Source organism: Lichenostomus cassidix, chromosome Z, assembly GCF_008360975.1.
Source record: "Lichenostomus cassidix isolate B80296 chromosome Z, HeHo_3.0, whole genome shotgun sequence".
Taxonomy (NCBI): Eukaryota; Metazoa; Chordata; class Aves; order Passeriformes; family Meliphagidae; genus Lichenostomus; species Lichenostomus cassidix.
In genome coordinates this window covers 54,698,296-54,723,759 of record NC_139511.1, presented here as the reverse complement: position 1 = coordinate 54,723,759, position 25,464 = coordinate 54,698,296, and the positions used below count along the sequence as shown (strand labels likewise).

Sequence of the window (25,464 nt, the reverse complement as noted above, 5' to 3'; positions counted from 1 at the left end):
AAAGTGTCTGGAAAGAGGATTTATTAAATTATCAGAATACTGACAGCTGACCCCTTTGAATCCATCCATGTTTAGCATTTTCAGATTGAGACACCTAGCAGTTAAATTTGAGGAAAATAAGTTTTTGCACAATTTGGATGACATTGGATGTGACCAAATAAAATACCAAGGAAATAGTGTAGTGCTTATTGCTGACTGATGTCAATACAGAGCCATAGTTTGTAATAGTATTTCTGATAAGTTTTCTGATTAAGTGTCATAAAGACTAAGAGTTGAGGAAAGAAGGATGATGAAACTGAGCATCTAGATACTATTTTTCAGAAAAAAAACAATATATGGAACATTTGAACTGCATTTTGTTACTTCAGGTCAACCTGGATTATTTTTTTCAACAGCACAGGATCAAATTTTAGTGTCACAAAAATTTTAGGGTTGCACGAAAAGAAGAAACAAAAGGGACATTCTTCTTCTATGGCTGCATGAGGACACCTGAAACACTTCTGTATTTTGGTTGTTTATTGTTTTAATTTTGTATTACAATCCCTCTACTACTGAGGGATTACAAACTGCAAGTTTTATTGAGTCAGATAATTATATTATCAAAATGGAGATAAAGATCTTGTTGTTGATGGCTCTTAGTGTCTTTACCTCAAATGCTTTTGACTTTTAAAAATGTCATTTTCAACTTTGAGAAAATCTCCAGAAAGGCAGTACAGCTTCTGTAGGAAATCAAACAGATTTGTACTTCTTTTAAGTTTGTACTAATGGAAAACCTAATGTAATTTTACTGACTTTTTTTTACAAGTAGAAACAGATACTTGTGTATTTTGATGGTTTTTTTTTTTTTGCATTTTAAGGAAAAACTGTATATTAATTTTTCAAGTCATCCTGAAATGCATAAGAAGTTTATTAAAATATTTGATTCTGATGAATCTGGGATTATTCCATAGTCATTTTAGTAGGTATAAAAAATTAAGCAACAGTGATGCAATCTGATTACCTTCACCTAAGTTTCTCAGATATATTCTTTTTTCAAATGTTTTGCTTGTCTTAATTTTCCTTTAGAGCAATTGAATGCTGTACTCTAAACACTATTTAGTGGTGGAGTCTATTTAAGTAATCAATATTTAAATTGATGTAAAGAAACTCAGCCAACACACTTTAAATAGGTGGCCTGGTTGTTCTAAGCAAGATGATCACCCAGTTGCTCCAGCCAGATAAGGAAGCTTTTGAAAACTGGGACAGTCCTTTAATTGTCTAAATATAGCTTTAGGTTCCTAATTTTAGGACAACTTATTTTAAAGCAATTCATCTCACTAGATGAATCTTTCTTTTAATGCAATATCTCACAAACTATACTTCAGTTGTGGAAACAGAGGATGTTTGCGGATTCATAACTCTTGATTTTGGGGTGAATGGTAGGCTCTGTCTAAGGCACAAGGTGGGCGCCCAGCCTAGACAGAAGGATGTCACATTCCACAGGTGTACAGATAAAGGGTCAGAGTTGGTCATACCATAATGCGCATCCTAGTTAATACAGAAAAAGGCAGAGTTAGTTTATCTGGGTTAAATACCTCCTTTGGTCATAGTTGTTATGAATCCTAACTAACATCTCTTCAATCTGATGATTAAAAGGCAAGAATTTTGTCACTTCTACCCCAGCCTGTGTTGAAAATGTGTTATTATTGTATTAATAAAATTTGAGAGGTTGTGTAGCCACCCCAGCTAATGACTGAAAGGATGGTCATGGCTACATAATAGCTGAGGAATTTGTGTAAAAATGATTTGAAGATATTTTTGAAAAAGGCTGCACTGAGAGTTCAGTTCTGCAAACTCATCTTTCTGTCCAAAACAGTAAGTCTTCTGTAGCTGTATCTAGCAGCCAAAAACTCAACTCTCATTATGTTGATGTTTTCCTAATCGTTAGCAGACAAATCTTTGTAGTTACTGTAGACTTTATTAGCAGAAAGAACTGTGCCTTGGAGCTGGAAAATGCCAGGAGCAATGAGACTGGTAGGAAACTTAAAATATGTACATTGATCATATTGCTTTGGAAAGTGGTGTTCCACAAGTGGAGAGACATTGAGTTATAAACAGTTTATAAATGCCGTTCAGAACAGGAGCAAACCTCCACATCTCACCAACACTCTGCCACGTTGTCTACTCCACTTTCTGCTGTGTAGTGCTGGAGAAGAGACCTTTGTTAATGATAAGAGTAGGTAATCTTCACTAAGTGTCTGTTGTGTGCTGGTACCTCGGATTGTGTCATGCGTCACTGTACTTCATATTAAATTTGTACTGAATGACAAGAAGCATTTCAGATGCATTCTTTTCTGTACTGCACTTATGCGAAGGTGCCAAAATGTATCAGCACTGTTCAAGACATTCTTTTACAGATGTTATGAGTGTTTTCCTTAAAAGTAATCGTATGTACATACATGCAAATCCTAGAAGAATGAAAAGATAAACACGTGTCTGTTATTTCAGTGTTGCAAATCTTTTTGCTTAAAAAAAAAAAAAAGCTGGTTTTGCAGGTATAAAATTAAGATTGAAGCAAAAATAATTTTATTGATTATCCAGCTTGTTATGTATTTAAATTGACAGGAGTATATCTTTTTACCAGGAACCAGAACAACTACAAGTTTGTACTAGAGAGGAGATGCACTCTCACTGTACCGTAGGAGGACTTCAGGTGTAGATAGCAACTGTTTTGCTCTAACTAACAAAAACCAACAATTGTTCTTGCAGTTTATTTACTTATTCAGGACACTAATTTGACCTTCCAGTTCATATATGTTTGTAAAACTGAGCAGAATGTTTAGGACTCATGATTGTGCCAATTCTGTTGGCAGTTTCCGCTTCCAGAATGCAAAGGAGATCTGTGGTACTGAAAGAATATCCTCCTTTTCTTCCCTACAACTTCAGTAAGAAAAAAAAGAAGTTGTAAAAAGAAAGGAAGTTACTAAAAAAAAATTAAAGTGTTTTCGTTGTATGGAATCCACACCAGAAGGGCAAACAGATCCTTTCATCTGTCATTGAGGCATTGCATCAAGGCTCTAAGAGATTCACTGAAATTTCTCCAGGCCTCTAGGAATGAATTTTCCTTCTCTTTGTTTGAAATAGTAGTTACAATAAAGATGAATAATTATTAACATTTGCTTTATACTTAGACCTAGTGACACTAATAGCTGTGCCTGGATGTTTCTTTTTTGGGGGAAAGCTTCATCTGCTACTTAACTATAATGCTTACATCATCTTCCTAAATACCTGTGTAAATTGTGCATGTGTTTTATGAAATGCAAAGTAAAAATGAAAATAAGATTGAAACTAATTTCTTCTATACTAGTTTAAGGGTGATTATAAATATTAAAGTGTTAAGATGATTGTGGTGTAAGAACTTTGAGTAATATTTAGTCTAGTTGGCCTGTCTCTCAATTCATCTTCATAATTAAATTATTTTAATAGGAACAAAACCTTATAATAAGTCAGTGAAGTAGTTGCAGTGATCTTCAAGATATTTGCATAAAAGCTGTGTTTACAGATGTTCCTTAACAATATAATTCTTTTAAGAGAAGTTTCGAAAAGGGTAATAATATCTAGAGATACCAGTTTAGATGTATATTTCAAAAGCCTAAAGGCTCATTTGCTGCTTAGAAGGAACTGCAAAGAGTAACCGAATTGCATAATAAAAAATGCTTAAATAATTTCAAATTCATCATAATAAGAAACTGAAATATATTATATAACATGCTTGGAAAGAAAGGGGATATACGTACATAATACCCATGTACAATATCTAGCTCAAGAATTATTCAGTTCTGTGAGGCCTGTTTCAACCTGATTAAAACAATATGAATCAGCAATAAATTAAAATAGTCATTATTCTTTTTCAGTGTGGTATGTACAGGAATAAAAATAAAAGATACTAGATAATTCTCCTTTGTTTGTTTTTTCTGAGGATTTTTTCCACTTCTTCAACAAAATCAGGCTTTATCTCCTGACAAAGTAACAATATTTCATTGAGACAAGTTGGTTAACTTGCCATGTCTCAAGTATTTAATAATTTTTCTTTTTTTAAGGTACTCTAGTATATGTGTCCTATCAGTAGTTGCCTTAGAAGCCTTGGTCTACGAAGCACTTAATCACACAATAGAATGCTTTGGGTTGGAAGGGACCTTAAAGATGATCTAGTTCCAGCCCTTTTCAATGGACAGGGATGCTACCCATTAGACACTCAAAGCTCCATCCAGCCTGTATCTGTGCTTGATGAACAACTCCAATGCCTAAAGGAACTTCTAAATGAGGATGAATAAAATTTAAAAAATAACAAACAAAAAAATAACAAACAAAAAATATACAAAAAATAACAAACAACCCAACACCCAAACAAACAAATACCAGTGTTAGCATCTAACTCTATCAAGAAGTTTTTCTAGAAAAATAATGAAGAAAACTTCTTTCAGTTGTTTCCCTCTAGTGCAATTTATCAACCCAAATGCAGCAGAGAGGGTGTGAATGAGCCAGCACTGCCCTTGTAGCCAAGAAGGCAACCCTGGGGGCACTAGGAGGAGCATTGCCAGCAGGTCAAGGGAGGTGATCCTGCCCCTCTACTCAGCCCCTGTGAGGCCTCAGCTGGAGTGCTGTGTCCAGTGCTGGGCTCCTCAGGACAAGAGAGACATGGAGCTCCTGGAACAGATCCAGCTGAGGGCAACAAAGATGATTAAAGAGCTGGAGCATCTCTTACAAGGAAAGGCTGAGGAACTGGTCCTGTTCAGCCTCAAAGAGATGATTTGTCAATGTCTATCAGTATCTGATGGGAGGGTCTCAATAGGATGGATCCAGGCTCTTCTCTGAGGTGCTGAGCAGAAGGACAAGTGGCAATGGGCAAAAATAGATGCACAGAAAGTTCCACCTGAACATAAGGAAGAACTCTGCTGTGCAGGTGACCAAGCAGAATGCCCAGAGTGGTTGTGGAGTCTCTCTCACTGGAGATACTCAAGAAGTGTCTGGATACAATCCAGTGCCATTGTGCTCTGGGATGACCCTGCTGGAGTAGGGAGGTTGAACGAGATGAGGCACTGTGGTCCCTTCCAACATAACCCATCCTGTGGTTCTGTGATTCAGAACAGATATGCCAACAGATAACTCCACAGAGCTGCTTAGGCTGCTTGGGTCTGCTTTGAAGTTTTTAGCTTGCCTTTGGGTTTTTCTGAAATGTTGTATGGGGAGAAACTTAGAGTTGAGTGAGTTTAGACTCTGTTATTGACTGGTAAAAATGTTTAATATCTCTACCCTATTTGATTTATATGTTTCAGGCTTAGTTTTGCCAAACACCTGAAAATATGTCCTTTTGTATGCATTATACCAATCAACCAAAACAGAGTGTTCAAAGGCATACAAACCCTGCCGTACCTTCTGGCTTGATTTGGAACAACTTCTGCTAGTATACTTAGCAAAAAAATTTGGTAGGCTTTTTTTTTGTATTTTAATGCTAGACTCTTTTTTTTTTTTCTGAGTTTACTTTTGAAATGCTGTTAAAAACCACTAATTTATTGTACAGAAATAAGGCTAGATAAATTCTCTTTGAAGGAACAGAGCACCCAAAGACTTTCCCATAAAAATGACAGTCATTTCAGTCCTTGTACTCAGTACACCTGTCAATTTTAAGAAATTTTCTGGAGGAAATGTACATGCTATTATAACCCCTCTGCCAGATTTGTTTGCAATTGACTAAAGAGGTTCAAAAGCTGTTGTGGACAAACTTGATGTATGGACAGACATGGCACTCCCATAAGCTGCAATTCTTTTGGAAACCAGACTAAACCCTCTGATACTTTTGTCCAGCAGCAACCAAGAAGCATTTGTTCCTTTTTGTTCTGCTTCTGTACAAAACAGGATTGATACTCATTCTTTCTCACTTTTTCAGACCTGAGGTATGTGATTCTCATTCTGCATTATAATTGAAGATTTAAAATCTGGTTTAGAACTTCATATCATTCTATAGGCAGTTGTCTTTGCAAGATAATCATGTGAAATATAGAACTGATTTTTTCTTCAGTCATCATTCGTTTCCACTGTGGACATTGTCCAGTTTATATAGCATTCTGAATAGGTCTGTTTAAAATGAAGGGTTTTTCAAGTCTGTTTTCATAATGTGGCATCTTGGTCAAATGTCATATGTGCTTTATTTAATTTTATCACTGTTTTGATCATACTTCTAGGTTTTACTCTAAATTTCCTTTTACTGATAGCATTCATACAGAATCTTTTAAGTGTCTACAGCCACTAAGTCTTTCACATGACTACATGTAAATCATGTATTAAGTATCATGTTATTCAGTGGTGTGGGTGTTTTTTCTGAATGTGGAAATGTATCAAATATATTCATGTGTTATTTTCCCAATTTTCCCATATTCTCCCAAGCTGAAAATATCCATATGTAATATCCTCGTGCCCTTGCTCAACCACTGCTGTGTTACACTCCTTGTTACTTAACATGCTTTAGAGGCTTCTCAAGCAAATGTTGATCCACTGTTCTCTCTTTTCTTTTGTTGTTGTCCTTCAGTTGTCCAGCCAGTGAAATATGAGGGATTACTGTCAAATCCATATTAGCAGTTCCCAACTGACGTGGGAAGATGAAAGGCTCTTACCTTTCCTTCATTTCTTAGGAGTAATAGTTTTGCTTTGAAGTTTTTTCTGTTGTTATTTGGCAATCCTGATGTTTATATGTCTTCTCTCAGTTTTGTTTGTACTGTAATACTGTAAGAAAATAATTCTGGTTTATGTTTGTAAAGCTCTTGTACACTGAAGCCCTAGCTCTAGTAATTGATAGGCAGCGATTAATTGTAACCCAAAAAAATAATGACTGTTTAAATTATTGTGTGTTAGCTTCTTGCCATAAGGAAGGTGCTCTGGTTTTAGCTTTGCAGTACTGAATGATGCCTTGTGACTGCATAGGTCTTTTGAGAAGGGGCACAAATCTGTAGAAAAGACTTAACACCTTCACTAAGAAAATTACTCTTAACTAGATCTTGTTTGCACATTAGAATACTTTTGATCTTTCTAATTGCAATTGGTTCGGAGATATCCCTGTCAATTTTTTGTACCATGATTACAAACCTGTTTCAGAGCCAGCCATTACCCTTGGGTCCTCAGCCGTTTTGCCTCTAGCTCTCTTATTTATTTAATTGCTTTATGAAGGACATTTGTCTTGCAGGCAGCTCCTCTGTACACATTGTGTATATTCTTTCCAAACAGTGCTCATCAAAACCAGTCAGCAAGAGCTTACTGCTCCCCGTATTTTGGTTTTGTGCTAGATTTTAATAATGATTTTTGCCTTACTTAGAGTTTTAGATAGAATCATTTAGGTTGGAAAAGACCTTTAAGATCATCAAATGCAAACACTAACCCAGGACTCCAAGCCCACGTGGCAGGGTTGGAGGGACTGTTATTTTCACAGTGTATTAGTGTTTCCTAGTTTCTGATGAAGTCATCTGTGTCCTGTAATCACCTGAGATTACTTCCTTCATTTTCTCTGCCAAATTATTTTCCACTTTTTCCAAAGAAATGGTATTATGAAGCTTCCATCATTTTAAAATTATTTGGCTGTAATCACTTCTGTTACCCTTTGCCATTCTGTTCTGGTGTGGGTTTTCTGTACTGTAGGTGTAGAAACAGTCTGGGTTAAACAGTTTTACTGATAGTTGTAATACTCTAGTATTTACTGCTGGTCTAACAGTCTTTCCTACAGCATGGAGCTGGAAGTAATGGTCCCAAGCTGTCACTGTCTGTGATTAGCTTCTGTGGATGTTAGTCCAACCAGACCCATGCTGTCTGCTTATCAGTACAGCCTAATTGCCTCTGTAGTAGATTTCAGTACACACTGAAGTTTTTCTGGGGCATGTTGAATAGAGAAAATGAAACTGGAGTATTAAGTTCTAAGGTAAGATGCATACAGTTACTGACGCTCATGGTTGTACAAGAGCTTTCATTTGGACACAGTGCTAAACCCAAACTATCTGAGCAAGGGACATGAGGTTATTAACTTAGAATTAGCTTAGAATTAAGACACTTAAATTGAAGTCACTAGGCAAGAATTGGGACTTCAGAGTATGGGGCATGAGAGAAGAGTTTTGACACTCAGCAGTGTCTGATGCTCTCCTGTGTTGGTTTTTCTTGATAGGTCTCTTGGGTATTGGACTATGTTGGATTTTGTGAGTTGTGAAACAAAAAATCAGAAATAGAAACAAAGATGATGGATAGAGAAGGTAGAGAATGGTAAATTTCTCCTAAGTAGCTCCTATAAAGATGATCTTTTTTTTCTTTAAGCCAATATCCTGATTTCAGTCATGTTACAGTTAACTTTTGCCGTAGCCAGGAGGGGGTATGGCTAGGACATGAAGGATTGATCTTTTACCTCATGTCATTCCTGGGGCTAGGGGAAGGGAGCCTCTTCCAAAGAGAAGGACTTCCTTCCAGTTGAATAAGCATGGTGCCAGTTCTGAGCCGGAAGGAGCTGTTGGATACCATTGGTTCTGAGCTGGAGGGAGCAGTCAGCTGGCACAGGCTCTGAGCCAGAGGGAGCAGTGAGGTATTATTTATTGTCATGGGTTTCCACAGGGAGCAGTAATGCGATTTTTCTCTTATGCTCCCTGCCATTAGTATTGGTGCTTTTAATCTTCACTTTTTTATCTGATTGGCACTCCCAATAGCTTGTTCTTATCTCAGCCTTTGACCTTTACCTTTTGGGCCTCCAGTTCTGCTCTCCAGCCCTCCTCAGTGGGGAGAGGGAGCCAGTGAATTGCACATGGTTTGGAGAGTCTCATTGGGAGCACTAAATTGAACTGTACCATTCCTAAACCACAACAGCCAAAAACTCTGGGTACCATTAATATCAGATCTTCAGATTACTTGGAAAGATTTAGTCATCTTACAAGACCAAAGCAAGAACATGGCAATATACACAAGTTGTTACATTCAAATGGGATGCACACCATTTGGGAAGTTCAGCTATGTCTTCCTACAAATACATCAATGCAAGGAAATTTGAAGCATATGTGCTGGCAAAAGCAAGCAGTTACCAAAGATTTTAGGAGTTCCTAGATTTTCTACTCTAAAATTTGTATTTTTCTTTGGAGCAATAAAGTTGTGGCTTTGAACTCATTCTTGCTGGAACATGCTCTTCACAAATTACTTTTCAAAGGCAGGACAACCCACAGTTTATTTTTAAAGAGTTTTGTTTTGTTTTGTTTTGTTTTGTTTTGCCTTTCTTGGAAAAGTAAAGGTATTTTCACACCTGAAGGATGGGATGCCATCCAGAGGAACATGGGCAAGCTTAAAAATTGGGTGCACAGGAATCTCATGAGGTTTAATAAGGCCAATAGAAATATGCTGCACCTGGTCAGAGCAAGCTATCAGTAGAAGCTGAGGCATGAAGGGATCAAGAGCAGCCCTGCAGAGAATGATCTGGGGATACTGGTGGATGATAAGCTGGACATGACCCAGCAATGTGCATTCAGCCCAGAAGTCCAAGCACAGCCTGAGCTGCATCCAGAGCAGTGTGGCCAGCAGGGCCAGGGAGGGGATTGTGCCCCTCTGCTCTGCTCTCTCTGGTGAGACCCCACCTGCAGTGCTGCATCAGCTCTGGGGTCTCAGCACAGGAAAGACATGGACCTGTTGGAGCAAGTCCAGAGGAGGGTCAGAAAAATCATCAGAGGGATGGAGCACCTCTCTTATGAGGAAAGTGATAACTGGATTTGATGAAACTGGAAAAGAGAGGCTTTGGGGTTACCTAATTGTGGTGTTCCAGTACCTGAAGGGAGCCTACAAGAAAGGTGGAGAGAGACTGATTTACAAGGGCATGTAGTGATAGAACAAGGGGGAATGGCTTCAAACGGTAAGAAGATACATCTAGATTAGATATTAGGTAAAAATTCTTTACCGTGAAGGTGGTGAGGCACTGGAACAGGTTACTCAGAGAAGTTGTGGATGCCCCATGATTGGAAATGTTCAAGGCCAGGTTGGATGGAGCTCTGGGCAGCCTGGTCTAGTGAAAGGTGGTCCACATGGCAGGAGGGTGGGGACTAGATGATATTTAAGGTGCCATTCAATCCAGAACATTCTCTGTTTCTATCACTTTTGTAATGCAGTTACATATAAATTGTTAAACTTAATTTTAAAAGGAGAAATGTGATCATAATACAGTTTTACTCAGCCTTTTTGGTTTTGTTGCTTCTTTCTTTTACTGTCTTGTGATTTTTATTGTCCTTTCTCACAGAGAACTTCTTCTCACATTCCTGTTTCATCAGTATGTTTCATCATCTTATTAAAAGTAACTTGTATTAAATTTAAGAATATCACCTGTTTTTACCATCTTCTTAAGCATTACTTAAAGTGACCTTCCAGAAAATTGGTTTATCAAAAATAATTTTGAGATGAATGTGAAAATATGTTCTCTTTTTCTTCTTGCAGCCTGCAAATGATAACCTGCACACAGATGATGAGCATGAACTCAGAGGAGATAAAGAAAGCTATCTCTGTGCTGTGTGTCTGGATGTTTATTTCAATCCTTACATGTGCTATCCATGCCACCATATCTTTTGTGAACCTTGCTTAAGGATGCTTGCCAAAGACAATCCAGCCAGCACTCCATGTCCACTGTGTCGCACTACAATTGCCAGAGTCTTTTTCCAAACAGGTATAAAAATGCAAGTTTTTACAACATAGAAAAGTATTTGTAGTTTTCCATCCTGCATGCATGCAGAGCAAATTTTGGTAATGTTAATCCATTGCAATTTTCTTTCCATTTAATTCTTCCTAGGACCATTCCATGCAAGTTCTCTTCAGTGTCAAGGAGCTATTCAGGACATGTACTTTTAAACTTTCTATTTTAGAATGAAATTCTGATATTTTGTATTTCTTTTGTTTCTTCTTACTAAATAATAACAAAATCCAAATATAATAAACATTTCTCAAACTGCTACTGGGAAAATACTTTTAAAATTGCTACCTTAATGGAACACAAAAAATGTTTTTTTCATTTATGACGTTAGATTTGGACACCAGTGAAAATAAAGGCTGGCAGAACTCTTGATAATCTTCTTAAATTGTCCAATCCTGGCCTCTTATAACCTCATCTCTAGTGTTCCTTACTCCTAACAGTAGGAAACTATGGTGAATAAGGGTTATTTGATGTCAGATCAGGCATAGAAATAGAAGAGGGTAAGTAATCCTGCAGAGAGAGTATCTGGAACAGCATGAGTCAGTCTTTTATGTCCAAAACTTATATGGTAGATTCAAGTATCATTGATAAAATTGCATTATAGTATCTGGAGTTCAGTCATTTACAGTACTTAAAACTGCACATAGACAGATCACAAAGTATTGGAAATGACTCAGCCATCCATGCAGGAGTGTGTGTTTAATTTTAGATGCTTCAGAGATCTTGCAGTGATCCTCTTTAAACTGTTGTGAGGGCTGTGATGGTGATGGGTTAGGGATGCAGACTAAAGTATGATTTCACATTGATCAGCAGAGCTGCCCACCTTCTGTTTCTGGTTGTGCACAGGTTCTTCCTTTGTACAGGCATAACTTTGTATGATTTGATGGCAGATCAGTTTGAGGAACTGACTGGGATAAATAAGAACTCATTTGGGTTGGAAGAAGGCATTTTTCAGACAAACCTATTGCCCCAGGATGATTCACAAAGCAGCTGCTGTTGGCCAGGGATGGAGACTGGCTATCCCTGCACTGACTGCACTGCAGAGAAAATGGAAGGAAAGCTGCAGTCTGAGCACTCTCAACCCCCTGCCTGTCTGGTGTGTAGAGATTTCAAGCTGTTCTCATTTCATTTCCCTAATGTTTGATGCTGCCTTCAATATGATGTACAGATGAAGTGTGTTTCACTGATAGTTAGGTTTTTCTAGGGCTATTTAAATTTTAAAAAAGCTATTTGGCAGATTTGCTGTAGAAAAATACTACTGGGAGAGCACAAAGGGAGAATGAAGATGCTTCCTAAAATGTATTTGCAAAACTTCTCAACACATTACAGTCATCTAAGTGAAATATTACCAGGATTCTTCGTAGCCTTTAAGTACTTAAAATACAATGAGTAAAAATGCCTGGTGGGAGGGAGTGAAGAAGAAGGAGCCAGATTCTTCTGAGTAGTGTTCACTGCCAGCTCAAGAGGCTTTGGGCACAAATTGAAACACATGAAATCCCATCTGAACACCAGAAAACACTTTTTCATGTGAGGGTGGTCAGACAGTCTGGTCAGAGCTGTGGAGTGCCTATCAAAACCCAGGTGGACATGGTTCTGGCCACCGGCTGCAGTTAACCCTGCCTGAGCAGGTTTGACTTGTTCTCAAGTTTTTCCCTTACAATCTAACCCACTCTGTTAAGATATTAAATATGTGTGTAGGGTTTTTTTTGAGGAAAAGGATTCATGTGACTAAGGAGGAAATACAGTGTCATGGATATCTGAATAGTCTACTATAAATAGAGAGCCATAACAGTGTATAAGATGATTAGTATTAACAACTTCAGTTAAGAGAAATCAGCAGCTATTTGTATATTGCCATTCAGTGTATAGCAATATATGCTTGACTTAGCAATATATTTAAAAATAGGTACACTTATTTAGCTTTGTTTTATTACATATATTAAGAAAAATATTTTGAAATTTTCCAGTGCATAACATACTGAACAACTTTTAAATGAACCAAGGGGTATTGATAATATTGTATTCTTAGAAAAATTAGCAAAATCGGCACATTAAGAAGATGGATGGTGCCAGAGCAATGTAAAGGATAGTAATTTTTTTTTTCACTCAGATGATTTACTAAGCCTTTTGAAAGTTATGCTAAAGTCACTGCTGCTATAGGTTTGTGCAGGCAGCAAAGTTGCTAGTACTCTATACATATTTCTCTAATGCTGCAGCTGGGATGTCTTATTTCCCTCACTAATTTATGCTTTCTTCAGCTTTCCATTTGTGTGTGTGCATTTATTTTAAAAAGATACATCAAAAGGAAAGTTAAGGATATATTCAGAAGTTCACTTTTTAGCTTGTACAGTTTTTCAGACTGAGCATAACTGCAACAGAAGGATGAATGTGACATGTTAAAAAAAAAAAGGAGGCTAACAGGTTGAATGTGCATCAATTATGGAGAAAAACAGTGTTTAACTGAGAGCTGCAAAGCCAGATTTGAGCCATGAGGATACTTCCTTTGGCCGGTTGCCTTGATCAGCTGAGCCTTTTTTACAGATTTCCCTTAAGCATGAGCTCCAGTTCAGATAGGTTGCTCTGATGGTGTTCACCATGCATTACTGTCTTTCTTAAAGGCTTTTTTAGAAGCCCTTCTCCCATCAGGATAAACTCAAGTCTGATTAGAGGATAGAGTGCCTAGGATACATCTAAGGGAACAGCTTTTGAGCTGACTGCACCAAGTAACTTTCCAAGTTACCAAGTATCTTTTAAATGCTTCACCTGTCCGGAAAGAGTGATCTTCTACACTTCCATTCATATAAATTTTCATTTATGTTGTTTCCAAGAAGGGTCAGATCTGACACTCATGTGCAATAAAAGCACCAGTTTGGAGGCATGCAGATTCAGGGTACTGGTTGTGCAGGGGAGGTCCAGGCACGGAGCAGGGAAGGGGTTGTATATGAACAGAAAGACAGGTGACCTGGGCAACCTGAGGGACTGAAAGCCTCACCAAGCAGCCTTATAGAACCCAGCAGGACTTGTCACCACCGCCTTTTCTGGAAAACAGGAATTAGATGCCTCACCAGAGGTTTCAGTATTTAAATCTGGACAATAAAATTGAAAGAGCTGTGTAGATTTCTATGGTCTGTACCAGGAAATTAAAATGTTCTCTGTCTGTGCTACAAGAGGCAAGCAGAGTCTCATCAGAAGCCTGAATCTGAATAGTACTTAATCCAAATATGTTCATTAGCATATAAAGTTCTTTCATAAAATTTTAAAAACCACTAGTGAAAAATACAGTTCACTCATTTTACATTTAGGAGAGAAAATGGCCTTTTTTCTTTCAGTGACAGCAGTTTACATGTGCAGTAGCTCTATTTTCACATAATGAGATAAAGGATTTGAAGATTTCTGTGCTCTTCACGTGTTGTGTAGCCTCATTCCACCTGCATTGTGACATGGTGAAATAAAGGATAATTTTTAGAATAAGACCAGCATGGGGTTTTTGCTTCAAATCTACTAATGTCTTCCTCTTACACAGAAAAAGCTACTGGAACCAAAGAATATTTGGAATTTTTTCTTCCTTTTTGGAGCCTGCTTAACTTTCTTAATTTTGCCAGCAAAAAGGATTTTATCCTTTCATAAAACATTTATTATTAGACAGTATGTACCATTACTTTGGGTGACATAAGGTAATAATACAAAGCCTTCTCAAAAAACCTGTGAATGTCTTTTCTTTCTTTGAAGTTACAGAAAAAATTATGATTGCAGCTACTATTAGTATTTGTCTGGAGCCATCTTGGTTTGAAGACACAAATTGAGCAGGGCTTTGATGGACAGGGGGTTGAAGTTTTTCCCTGTTTACAAGCTTAGAAACCCTGTTTGTTATCAACAGATCAATTCTATGGTAGGAAAATACTGTTGTTTTTAAGTTGCTTTCAATTGCATTTCTATGGATAAGTTAGTTTGGCAGTTCTGAGTTCTAGTCATGTAGGTATTTCCCCAAATTATACCCTGAGAAGATGTTGGTTTCTTGAGATTAGTAAATAATGCCAACTCCTCCAGTGTGTCGTGAATCATCCAACAAATGTTTTCTTAGTTCTGTAAATCCAAAGTACTTTAAAAAAATCTCAAAAAAAAATTCAGACTCTTTCCTTTTCTTTGCATTACTGACTATTACTGAGTGGTGGTGTTAAATAAAAAGCAATATGAACTGAGAATTATTATCACTGTCATTTTTATGGATATAATATTTATTCATAGACGTCGTCATTTTTCTGTAAGTTAAATAGCCTGATTTCTTAAATACTTAATTTTTGCCAGAATTTGACATCATCCTTTCTAACTTTTTCTTCCAAAGAAACAGAGTCAAAACAGAATGTTTAAGACCTGCTCTTGCTATATATGGAAATGCTTGGGTAAATGTGATTTTAAAAAAAAATTAAGAGATGTTCTAATCAGAAAAAGGATTACACAGTAGATATGGCATTTTTATTTTGTATAAATTTATGCAAGTTATTGCTTTATTTAGATAATTGATGTGTACATTCTTTCTCCTTAAATATTGTAGAACTGAATAACTCTACCAGATCTTTTTTCCCAATGGAATATTTGAAGTTAAAAGAAAATTTTCAAAAATCCAACTCTGCAAAATGGCCTCTACCAAGCTGCAAGAAAGCATTCAGAGTTTTTGAAGGTAAGTTTTTTAATTTATGCCTAAATATCATTCAATCTCAGGTGTAATATTTGCAAATAAGTCTCTCATTAATACATGCCATTGGCAAACAGATGGATGAATCTTAAAGTAGAGCTGAGTTTGATTCTCCCGGGTGATTCATACACAGTGCTCTGAATCTAAAGATAAACTACAAATTGTAAAAAGACAATTTGTGTATGTACCTTTTCTGTGCATATTACCAGGATAATTGTATGTAGCTGCGTCTTCAGAAAAATTTCTCTCTGCACAGTGGAATAAAGAAAATTACTCTACAAAAAAGTTACTCATTCTGAATGTGATCAATAAAGACCTCTCAAAAAAAATCAGAATCAGTCTTTTATGAAAGAAGTCAAATAAAACATTTTGAATAATACATATTATTCCATATTGCTTGTTTAGTACATATGAAATGGAGTATGGGTATGAGTTTCTCTGTATTGTATGAAGAAAGCTTACTCCTCTTGTTTCTACTTTAACACTTAGACATTTTCATGATTAACTAGTTGCTGACTGAACTACATTTAAGTTAGACCATTTAAATGCAGGATTCATTGTTTACCCATATTTCCCTGTTTTCAGTCTAATGGCATTTCTTCATTTCATGTACATTTACTTATGTAGTTACTTGTAAACACGTTTTATAGTGCTGAATCTTGCTAGCAGATGCAATTTATGTTTATAAGAACAGTATAGATTTCTTCTAAAATTATGTGGAAAAAATAAAACAGGACTTGCATTTTATATTCCTTTTATAAGCCTATCCAGGTCTTTGTAAAAGTTTGATAAATTCTGATACTCCACTTATAAAGCTGTGTCATGTAATGTCACGATTTGATACTGAAAGTATCAAGAAATATTCCTGGCTATCAAAAAAAGACGAGAAGTTTGAGGACTGGTAGATTATCTTTGGCATTGCTCAGGGACTGAGATGACTGTTTATTTTCTCTAACAGGAGCAAGTGTAGTATGAGTATTAATGCTGGTCTTACTGGGCCATTTTAATATATATTATGTATGTGACATAGTTCCTTTATGTTCTGTAGTGGTATATGAATTATGCCTTTCATAAATATGAAAGGCTACAATGCTAAGCATTGTACAAAGCATAAATAATTAGAAATAAAAGGAAGATCTGGAGAGGTCACACAGTTTCAGTATTGTGCTACCTGAAAATTTGGCATATGGTTCTACAGAGGTGATTTTGAGTGATGGAATTACGTGTCTCTAAAGGGTGGCCTAAATGTCACACACTAAATGGGAACATGGTTAAGTCTAGTTAATAAGACACCCAAAACACAAACTTTGTCTGAATCTTTGTCTTTGCATTCATAAATAAAAATGTCACTGCCATATTTCTCTCTTCTGACATTTTATTTCAATAAAAACTACTGCAAGTTTGCATGCATTGAAAATGCAAAGATATAGTATTTTCTTCCTGGGTTACTTATTTGGGCTTATATCTAAATTCTGCTTGGCAACACCTGAAGTTCCATATTTAGTTTTCATAATTGCTTGTGTTCTCTGCCTCTGGAGGTTCCTAGGACTTAACAGGCATAAAAAACTGAAACAGTGGCAGAAAAGTTCTTCTGACACCATATTCCATTTCATTGCAAATGCAAACCCTGATATCACTGAGAGCTGAAGGGATAAAGAGGGTACTTAGATTAATTTTCTTTGAATTAAGAATGTAATAGCCTAATAAGACGTTAGAATTTCAGAAGTCAAAATATAAAGAATGGGAAGAGAAATAGGATGGGTACATAAGTAGAGTGACTGGAGTGAAAATGGATATGATTACAGTGCTGAGAAAGCAATGAAACCTTGCAAGTTTGAATGTGAAAATAACCACCTCTGTATAAGACTACATTGTCAAATACTGCAATACAATGCTTCACTGTCAAATAAGAAATTCTGCAGCTATGTTAGAAGTGCATATGCTCTTTTTGCCTTTGTATCCAGAAGGTTCAGTGTTCAATGAGAATCTAGCAACTCTTTTCAAACTTCGTATGACTACAGCTTTCATTGCCTCAAAACCTCTTCCACAATATCATTTTAATACTCCAGATATAAAGATGGTAAACCGTGGACAGAAAATCACTCATTAGAGATGCTGGATAAAATCAGACCTCAGAACTATATTGGGACATGAGGAGAGAAAATGTCTGTTAAGAAGCCTAGTTTATATACAAGATTTATCAGTTTAACTAATTTAGACTTCCTGAACATTGCAGGACTACTAGATAAAATCAAGCACTTTCTCTTTTTCTGTACTTTTTTTCCTGAACTGATTGACTAGGCCAAATATATTTGGTAATCTACATGTGAGTCTTCTTTTCTATGAGAGTTTCCATGAGAAATGAAAAATCATCTAACTGATAACACAACCAACCACAGCTTTTGAGTTCTTATACAAAAAGAAAGAAACCTCAGCACTGCAGCACATTTAGGCTTTCAAGCTGATGAAAATTGCTCCAGAGTAATTTGCCCTTTTACTGTACTATCTTTTTTTCCAGTAAAATAATTGACAGAATTCCCATTTGTTTCATAAATATTACTTATGATACTGCTCTCTATATGATATGCTCTGTTTGGTCAAGGATAGGTTAATAAAAAATGGAAATGTTATTCAGAATGAAATAGAATGAAAGCAATTCTTCAAAAAGAATGAAAACAATTTTTCTTTTCCCATTCAGATTTTTAACACATGTGAAATTTAACAAGCCTCTTTTAAATATTCCTCTAAAATGTCTGAATATTCATCTAAAATCATATGAGATAAACAAAGATATTATATTAGTTATTCTTTTGAGTACTGGCAACTTTTTAAAAATGTAATTGCACAATAGAAATAACATCTCAATAATGGTTTCCTTAAACAGATTTTAAAACAGATAAATAGTGTACTTTGAATAGAAAAGTTAAATAGCAAATACAAATAGGAGAGTTAAACAGCAATTGGATCCTGTTATGATATATTCATAGTTTAAAAACATGTGTGATCTTTATATTCAATTAAAGTGGAATTGCATTCTGTAAGTGCTGTACAGTCACAGAAAGTTCACCAACTAAGGGTAAGTCTGCAAAAGTGATTTGATACAGAAATGTGGGCTAAAAGAAGTGATTAAGATGATTTAAATTGCAAATATGATACTTAATTTGACAGTGACTTTGGTGTAATCAGTTGCAGAAATTAAAAATGACCGAGACAGTTAGTGTACTGGGCCTAAAAGTGTTATTTCAAAGGTTTTTTTGCATAAATCTGAGACAGAAATACATTGAAGAAGTGGAGGATAAAGTAGTCAGGATAGTGATGGCAGTGCTGTAGATGGATGCTGGCTGCCTGCCTGTAGAGTAAGGTTGCACATATGGCTCAAGAAAAGTAGAGGTATGTGTTCAAAACAGGAGAAGGGGATTATGAAACCTCTGAGTTACAGCTCTTGGTGACTATTTGAAATTATAATTATTCCTAGGCTAATAGGAAATTCCCTTCAACTGTTGCTAATGTTTTTATTTAAAATATGGCAATTAAATTGAAAGTCTATTTAAAACTAGAATAATTATTTCTGTCTTTTCAAATGTTTAATCTAGGAAACATTCCCCAAGTGTTGAATACAATGAAATCTGTGCAAATTCTTTCCTGATCTCATCTCTTTAGGTACTTAATAAAAAGATTGACTTCTGCATCAGTCAGGGATTGCACAATAGAGTGTTTTCCAAGCCTGCTAATACCAGTGGAAATTACCACCACTTCAGTAGGTCACATATGCCATGTCCTTTTATGTAATCATTCTCTAGAAAAAATGGTGCACAATTTCCTACATACTAAAAAAATATATGTTTAGAGAAAGCTTTTAATAATACCTGTTGATACTTTTTTTAACATCTCTATAGGGGTACAACATTAAAATTTACTTTCTTGATTCAAGATTCTTGTTATTGTGATTTCAGATTGATAGGCAACAAAGGCAGGATGTTAAAAAGGGAGAAAATTTACTTTTTTACTTTTAAGTAAAGTTTTAAAGACCTTTTAAGAAAATTTTACTTAAGGTTTAAGTTCATACTTCCTTGTTTAAAAGGAACCAAAAGAAGTAATACTAGTTTTCAAGTTCAGATACAGTGATCTACTGAGAAGACAGAAAAGACAGGCTTTACAGAAAATAGAAGGTGCAGCATTTCGTTTTAGCTATAAAGAGTAGTGCTGCCACACAAGAAGGCTCTCAGAATAATCCTGATTTTGGGCTATTTTTCCCAAGTTCTACTGTTCCATCCATTGTCACTGTATATTTTTCTTTCTGTTAATTTCATTATTTCTTCATTTCTTTGTTTTAAGGTGTTGGTTCCTTTGTCATAGTACTCAAGGCTGCAGCTGTGGGATGATGCAGTGCTTATTCGCCAGAAGGCTTTCCTTCTTTAGCCAGTCAGTCAGATCACAGAATTAAGTTAGAGTTGGAAGGGACATCTGGGATCATCTTGTCCAAACCCCTGCCAAGGCAGGATCACCCGGAGCAGGTGACACAGGAACATCTAGCTGGGTTTTGAATGTCTCTGGAGAGTCCACAACCTCCCTCTGCAGCTTGTTCCAGTGCTGTGCCACCCTCAATATAGAGAAGTTCTTCCTCATGTGGAGGTGGAACTTCTTGTGTTTTTGTTTATGGCCACTGCTCCTTTCCCAGTCTCTGAACACCACTGAACAGTCAGGTACCATGTTCTTGGCAGCAGCCTTTGAGTTATTTAAATGTGTTATTGAGTTCCACTCTTGTTCTCTTCTCTACACTAAACAGGCCCAGCTTCCTGAGCCTCTCCTCATAAGATTCTTCAGTATAGGTGGTGAAATCACAGAAAGTTAATTTGCACACATCTATTTATCACAAGATGCATTTGCAATCTGCAGTCTTCACAGAAAGTGAATTTTCTGCCTCAAAAAGACACACTTTACTGGAAAATGTTGTCTTGGTGTATCTGTTACGCTTATAGTACGCTAATACAAAAAACACTGAATCCAAGCCCTGCTGGTTGAGTGTCTTTGGTCAGCTCCACTGATGGCAACTTTGTCTTTTTGCTGATTTGTCAGCACTTGGACCCTCACTCTTGCACCCATTTTCCTTGCCCACAAGTTCTTTCAGCTCCAACTGGTAAGAAATGCCAGTCTGATTTCTTGATTCCAGGGTCCCCCTTGGGTCTCATGGGGCAGCTGTGCTCTAACTGCCCTTTATGCCTTTCTTTCTGCACTTACCAAGTAGACGTCAACCTGAAAGGAAAAGGAAATAAAATGGAAGGGGAACTTTAAAATAAAAAGGTCAGTGCCTCAGCAGTATCTTAAGCTACAGCTTCAGGGATGCCACTTTCTGTCCCTGCTATTTTACCAACAGTGCTAGTTCAAAACATTGTGTACGTATCAATAGCCTTGTTTATCTTTTAAGCTGTTTTGCTGAGGCTGTTCTTTAGGGACTCTTTCAGAGCCACACTCTCCTGAAAAGGATGTTCTGTAGCCTTTTTCCAGTTCTAAAGACTGCCTCCAGCACTATCCTGTGTAGGAGAGTAATTTACTGCTCAGAAATTATGGTGGCTGCTTTGTCTATTGGTTCATCAAGGCATTGAAGGGAACCAAATTCTAGCTAATCTGTATGTGTCATCAGGATTGCTTGTTTCCATTTAACCATGACATTGTAAGATTGCTGTACCAGGAATATTGATAGCTGAAATTATGCAATGCCAAGGAGTGTGATAGAATGGCCATGGCAAAAAAGTGTACTATAGCCTTTCCCCATCTGACGTGTCCCTGAATGGATGTTAGATTGGCATCTTTAGTTCTGCGCAAGTAACCAAGTGTTCATACTGGTCAGTAACACAAACTGAGAACATGTTGGACCTCTTATGAAGCCATGGTCCCACAGCTGTACCAGAAGGACCCAAATGAACTTGCAGGAGAGTTAGAGGTTTTGTAGTTTTGACTCTGCACCATACAAATTCCTAAAATCTTTTAAGAAGGTCCTTTTCTGAAGATGCATGAGAAAATACAGCTGTGTTCAAGAGGGAAAGTCCTTTTAAACATTATTAGCCAGGTAAAAGGTACAAAACGAATAGAAATTAATGATTCATTTTTCTCACTGGAGGGCTATTCTGTGGGTCCTGTATGGGTCTAAATTGCAATTTGGATCATCCACTATATTTTTTACAAGATATGGAGGTGATAAAATTTGCTTACAGTGCTGAAATATTTGGGATAATAAAAATTAAAACCAAGTGCAAGCAGTGGCAGGAGACTGTCTTGGTATCTAGTGTTCTTCAGAAACGTTTACATTGTTTTCCCTTCATCACACACAAAACAAGGTAGTTAACAGGAAGGGTACAGACAAGATAAAAGAGAAATCAGTTTTAAATTGTTTCCTGATGAGGAATATGTAAATAGACTAGAATGCTTCACACGAAGAACAAGATTACTAAAAGAGGGAGGATGATTGCGGTAATTAAGATCGTGAAAGGCGTGACAGAAGTGTATGGGCTGCTGTTATTCCCTGTCTCATAAGCAAAGAACTTGAACTCTGCAAAAGAACTAAAAGACATTAAATGAAATTATCATTACCCCAAAGCATGTGTTCAAATAATGACAGGTTCTTGTTCCTGTTAAACTCAAAAGATACCACTGCAAGTCCCTCGGACTGACAAGGAAAAGTATTGCAATATGCTTGCCCTGTTCTTCCTTCTTTTTCAATGCTAACCAATTCCTCACAGTTCGATTTGTCAGAGAAAGAATGATGGGGTAGGAAGACCTTTAGACTACTCAGTATGCCCATTTTATGAGATATTCTACAGTTTGATGGCAATGGTGTCTTCCATTACAATTTTATTTAAGCCATCATAAAAGGATTTTATTTTATTTATTTATTAAATAAGATCACATAAATATTTACTATCTGCTCTCTAAAGACAATTGAAAACAATAGATAATCTTAATTTAGCCACCTAGGTAAACTTTGACCTACTAGTTTTTTGAGGTGGTTGTCTTTTATCACAGAATTTTTTCAGAGCATAAAATACCTCTTGGTTTTATTTTTTATGTTTTGTGTAAACTTCTGCTGTGATTAGTTGAGGTTAGGATTGGTCTCTGTGGGCAAGTGGAAGCAAAGATGCCTTCTTTCTTTATCACGGACAGGAATTAGCTAGTATTTTGTATGTGTTTTAGTGGAAGTGGGGAATGATCCTTGCCAGTTTTGCCAAGTAAAATGGAAAAATATTGTTTATATTCTAAATTAGCTCTTACCTGTTATATTTAGTAAAGTTTACCTCATGCATTCTTCCCCAGCACAATCCCCAGCATTGAAATGTACCGCCCAGGAGAGTAGTTTGTACTGATTTAGCCCCTAAAGAGTCTCAACTCTGCTGGTGTAAATACATCTTAACTCAAAAGTTAAGTTTGCCTGGTGTTCAGTCCTTTTATTTGATGCATCACAGGAGCTCTGTTTACTATAAAAATAACAATTTTTAATTGATAATAAGTTGTAGTTGTATCAGTTGGCTTCATCACTGTCATTGAGTTGATAGAGAAGAAAGCAGGACAACCATTTACAGTGTCTTTCCTTACTAACATGCCTGTGACTTCTATTTCATACGCTGGTACCAGTAACAGATAGCTCTGTGCCCATTCCAAATTTGGACATTGACACAAGTTCACTTTGATCATGGAGCATTCATTGGTCAGAAACCTTATCAGACTTTTGGAAGAATATGGTGCTTGCACAGCATAATTGCAAAAAGTTAGGCAACATCATTTTTAGGCAATGCAGAGCTGTGGAGACCCTTAAAAGTGAAAACAAAAGTTGACATTTTACTTTGATGAAGGACAAAAGAGTGTCCATGAAAGCACTTAAGGTGATGTGTGAGAATAATAAGCAAGAAAAGGTGATCATATTTTCATTAGTTCAGAGCCAGACTCAGCATACCTTCTCAAAGAAGTAAGAGATGAGCAAACAGCAGAGCAAATTCAGAAGCTTTGGTAAATACCCTCGTTGAGTGGATAAAGTTGAATGTTTGAAATGGCATCAGAAAAAATCACAAATAACAACCAATACACATCTAATCAAGGATTAAAGGAAGGAATTTTTAACAGTTCATAAGCATTTTCTTTTTATTTCAAATAGCTTCTTTCTTGTTAATTTTTTAAATAACCGTGCTTTGTGAAAATTTATTTTTAATTTTCTGTTGAACATCTATGAAGGCTTTTTAGACAGCTCCTTCTGTAAAACCTTGGCTAACTTCCTAAAAGCTGGTTAAGTACTGTCAGTATCAGAAAACTTTCAGTTCAGAAAACCTGTGCCAACTTTCTAAAGATACAGTCTTGTACTTTGGATTGTTCATTCTCTGGAGACATATTTCTTTTGTTTGCTCAGATGGGAAATAGGAATTTTGGGCATTGACATTAGCTAATGCTGAACATGCTTTTGTTTAAAGACAATGGCATGGCTCCAAGATAGGTCATTCATCAGTTTCTCTGGGGAAGTTAAGGGAGGCATGTTGCCAGATTTGCAAATTAACTAAATGTTTTGTGTAAATACACAAAGCCTTGTCTTACAGAGGGGTGTGGTAAGGCATGCCTGTTTGCTCTGAGCTCTGCTGTCACACTGTCCCAATTTTAAGAGAAGCAGGACCAATTAATGAATTCATTTTTAAGGAAGTATTTTCATTATTGTTGTCTTACAGTATTTCACTAAGATTGGCTTAAAACATTAAAGCCTTAAGCACTTGAAAGGGTTGTAACGGCAGCTTTTAACAAAATTCTGCAAAGTTTTTTAATCATTATTAGTATTAAAATAGTATTATTTTTTGACAAAATACAGCAATCATGCAGGTCAAAAAATAAGAATCTAGAGAGAATTAAGCAGCATGCCAAGTAGCATTTACAGTAAAGACAAGAATTGGTATGACATATATTTTAACGCTACTTTATTCTTATTCAGTCATCTGGAGCTATTACGTTAAGTCTAACTATAAAAATCAATAGCTTTTGCCTCTCTGTATATTGTGAGGTAGCAGTCTGTACAAACAGAGCCTAAAGGGATGTAAGGAGCTGGGGAGGGAGGAGTTACAGGGAAGAATGAAACTAGAGGGTGGTGATGCTATTAGAGCAAAAGACACAAATAGGTAAAGGCATTTGTGATGATAACTTAGTGAGAGTTGCTGGCAACTGCAATACAGTATTTGGTCATCTGGGAAGATGACAAATGCAACATGATGTATAGAAATGTTCAGTGGTAAAAAGTAGGAACAGAGGAGAGAGATGAATGATGATAAGAGTTTAGATGAAGAGAGAGTTGAGGAGAAATAGAAAGTAGATTTAAAAATAAGATGAAAATTCATTGGTTTAGAATATTCTGAATACTTTTTAAAATTATTTTTTCATATAGATTATCTATGCACATACCACAGAAAGTTAAATATCTCAAGTTGCTGTTTGAGATTCCCTGGTTTTCATTGTTTGCACTGTCATGGCAAAGAGAGAAGTTGTCCACAAGTTAAATTCACAGTTAAGATACAATTTATCTAAAAGCTGATATGAACCATAGTGATTACAACTCTCCATCTTAAAGGCAAATGTATGAAAACTACCATAACTGTAATATGTATTTAATCAATATAAGTGTACGAAACTTACCTTTAAAATTAAAGGAAGACATTTTATGGTCTAGAGCATATGCAAACTGTGCATTTAGATCTCCATGACATGCATGAGACCATGCAGCTTCATTCCTTGATACCAGTCACCAGCTGTTATATAATATCTTTGGTACTTTGTGTGTTATGGTTTAGGGGAAGAAAGAAAAAGCAAACAGGTAATTCATCTAGTTACTTTAAAAAAATCTGCTTGCTGACTAGCTTCCAAAATTCCTTCAAGTCTTCCAAAGTCAAGTGACTTTTATACTGTGACATATGGATAAATTACTCCCATTTTAGTATGTATCTTAGCAGTTAAGCTAGCCAATTGGCTTCTATTTGTGAGTGTTAATAATTATAGAATAATCACAGATTATTATGTTTTCTGTGATAATAAT

At 36.3% G+C, this 25,464-nt stretch overlaps 1 protein-coding gene across 5 annotated transcripts in view; it reads left to right on the top strand.

Annotated features, from left to right (window-relative positions):
- RNF180 (ring finger protein 180) overlaps positions 1-25,464 on the top strand; it is a 73,332-nt gene that overhangs the window by 36,392 nt on the left and 11,476 nt on the right. For 4 of the 5 annotated variants that reach the window (XM_085042191.1, XM_085042192.1, XM_085042188.1 and 1 more), the window contains 2 exons: positions 10,471-10,696; positions 15,273-15,398. In XM_085042191.1, coding sequence (XP_084898317.1) covers positions 10,471-10,696; positions 15,273-15,398 — 352 coding nt within the window. Of the gene's footprint in view, positions 1-10,470; positions 10,697-14,243; positions 15,205-15,272; positions 15,399-25,464 lie in introns of those variants that run through there. The other variant, XM_085042193.1, reaches the window with a different exon arrangement.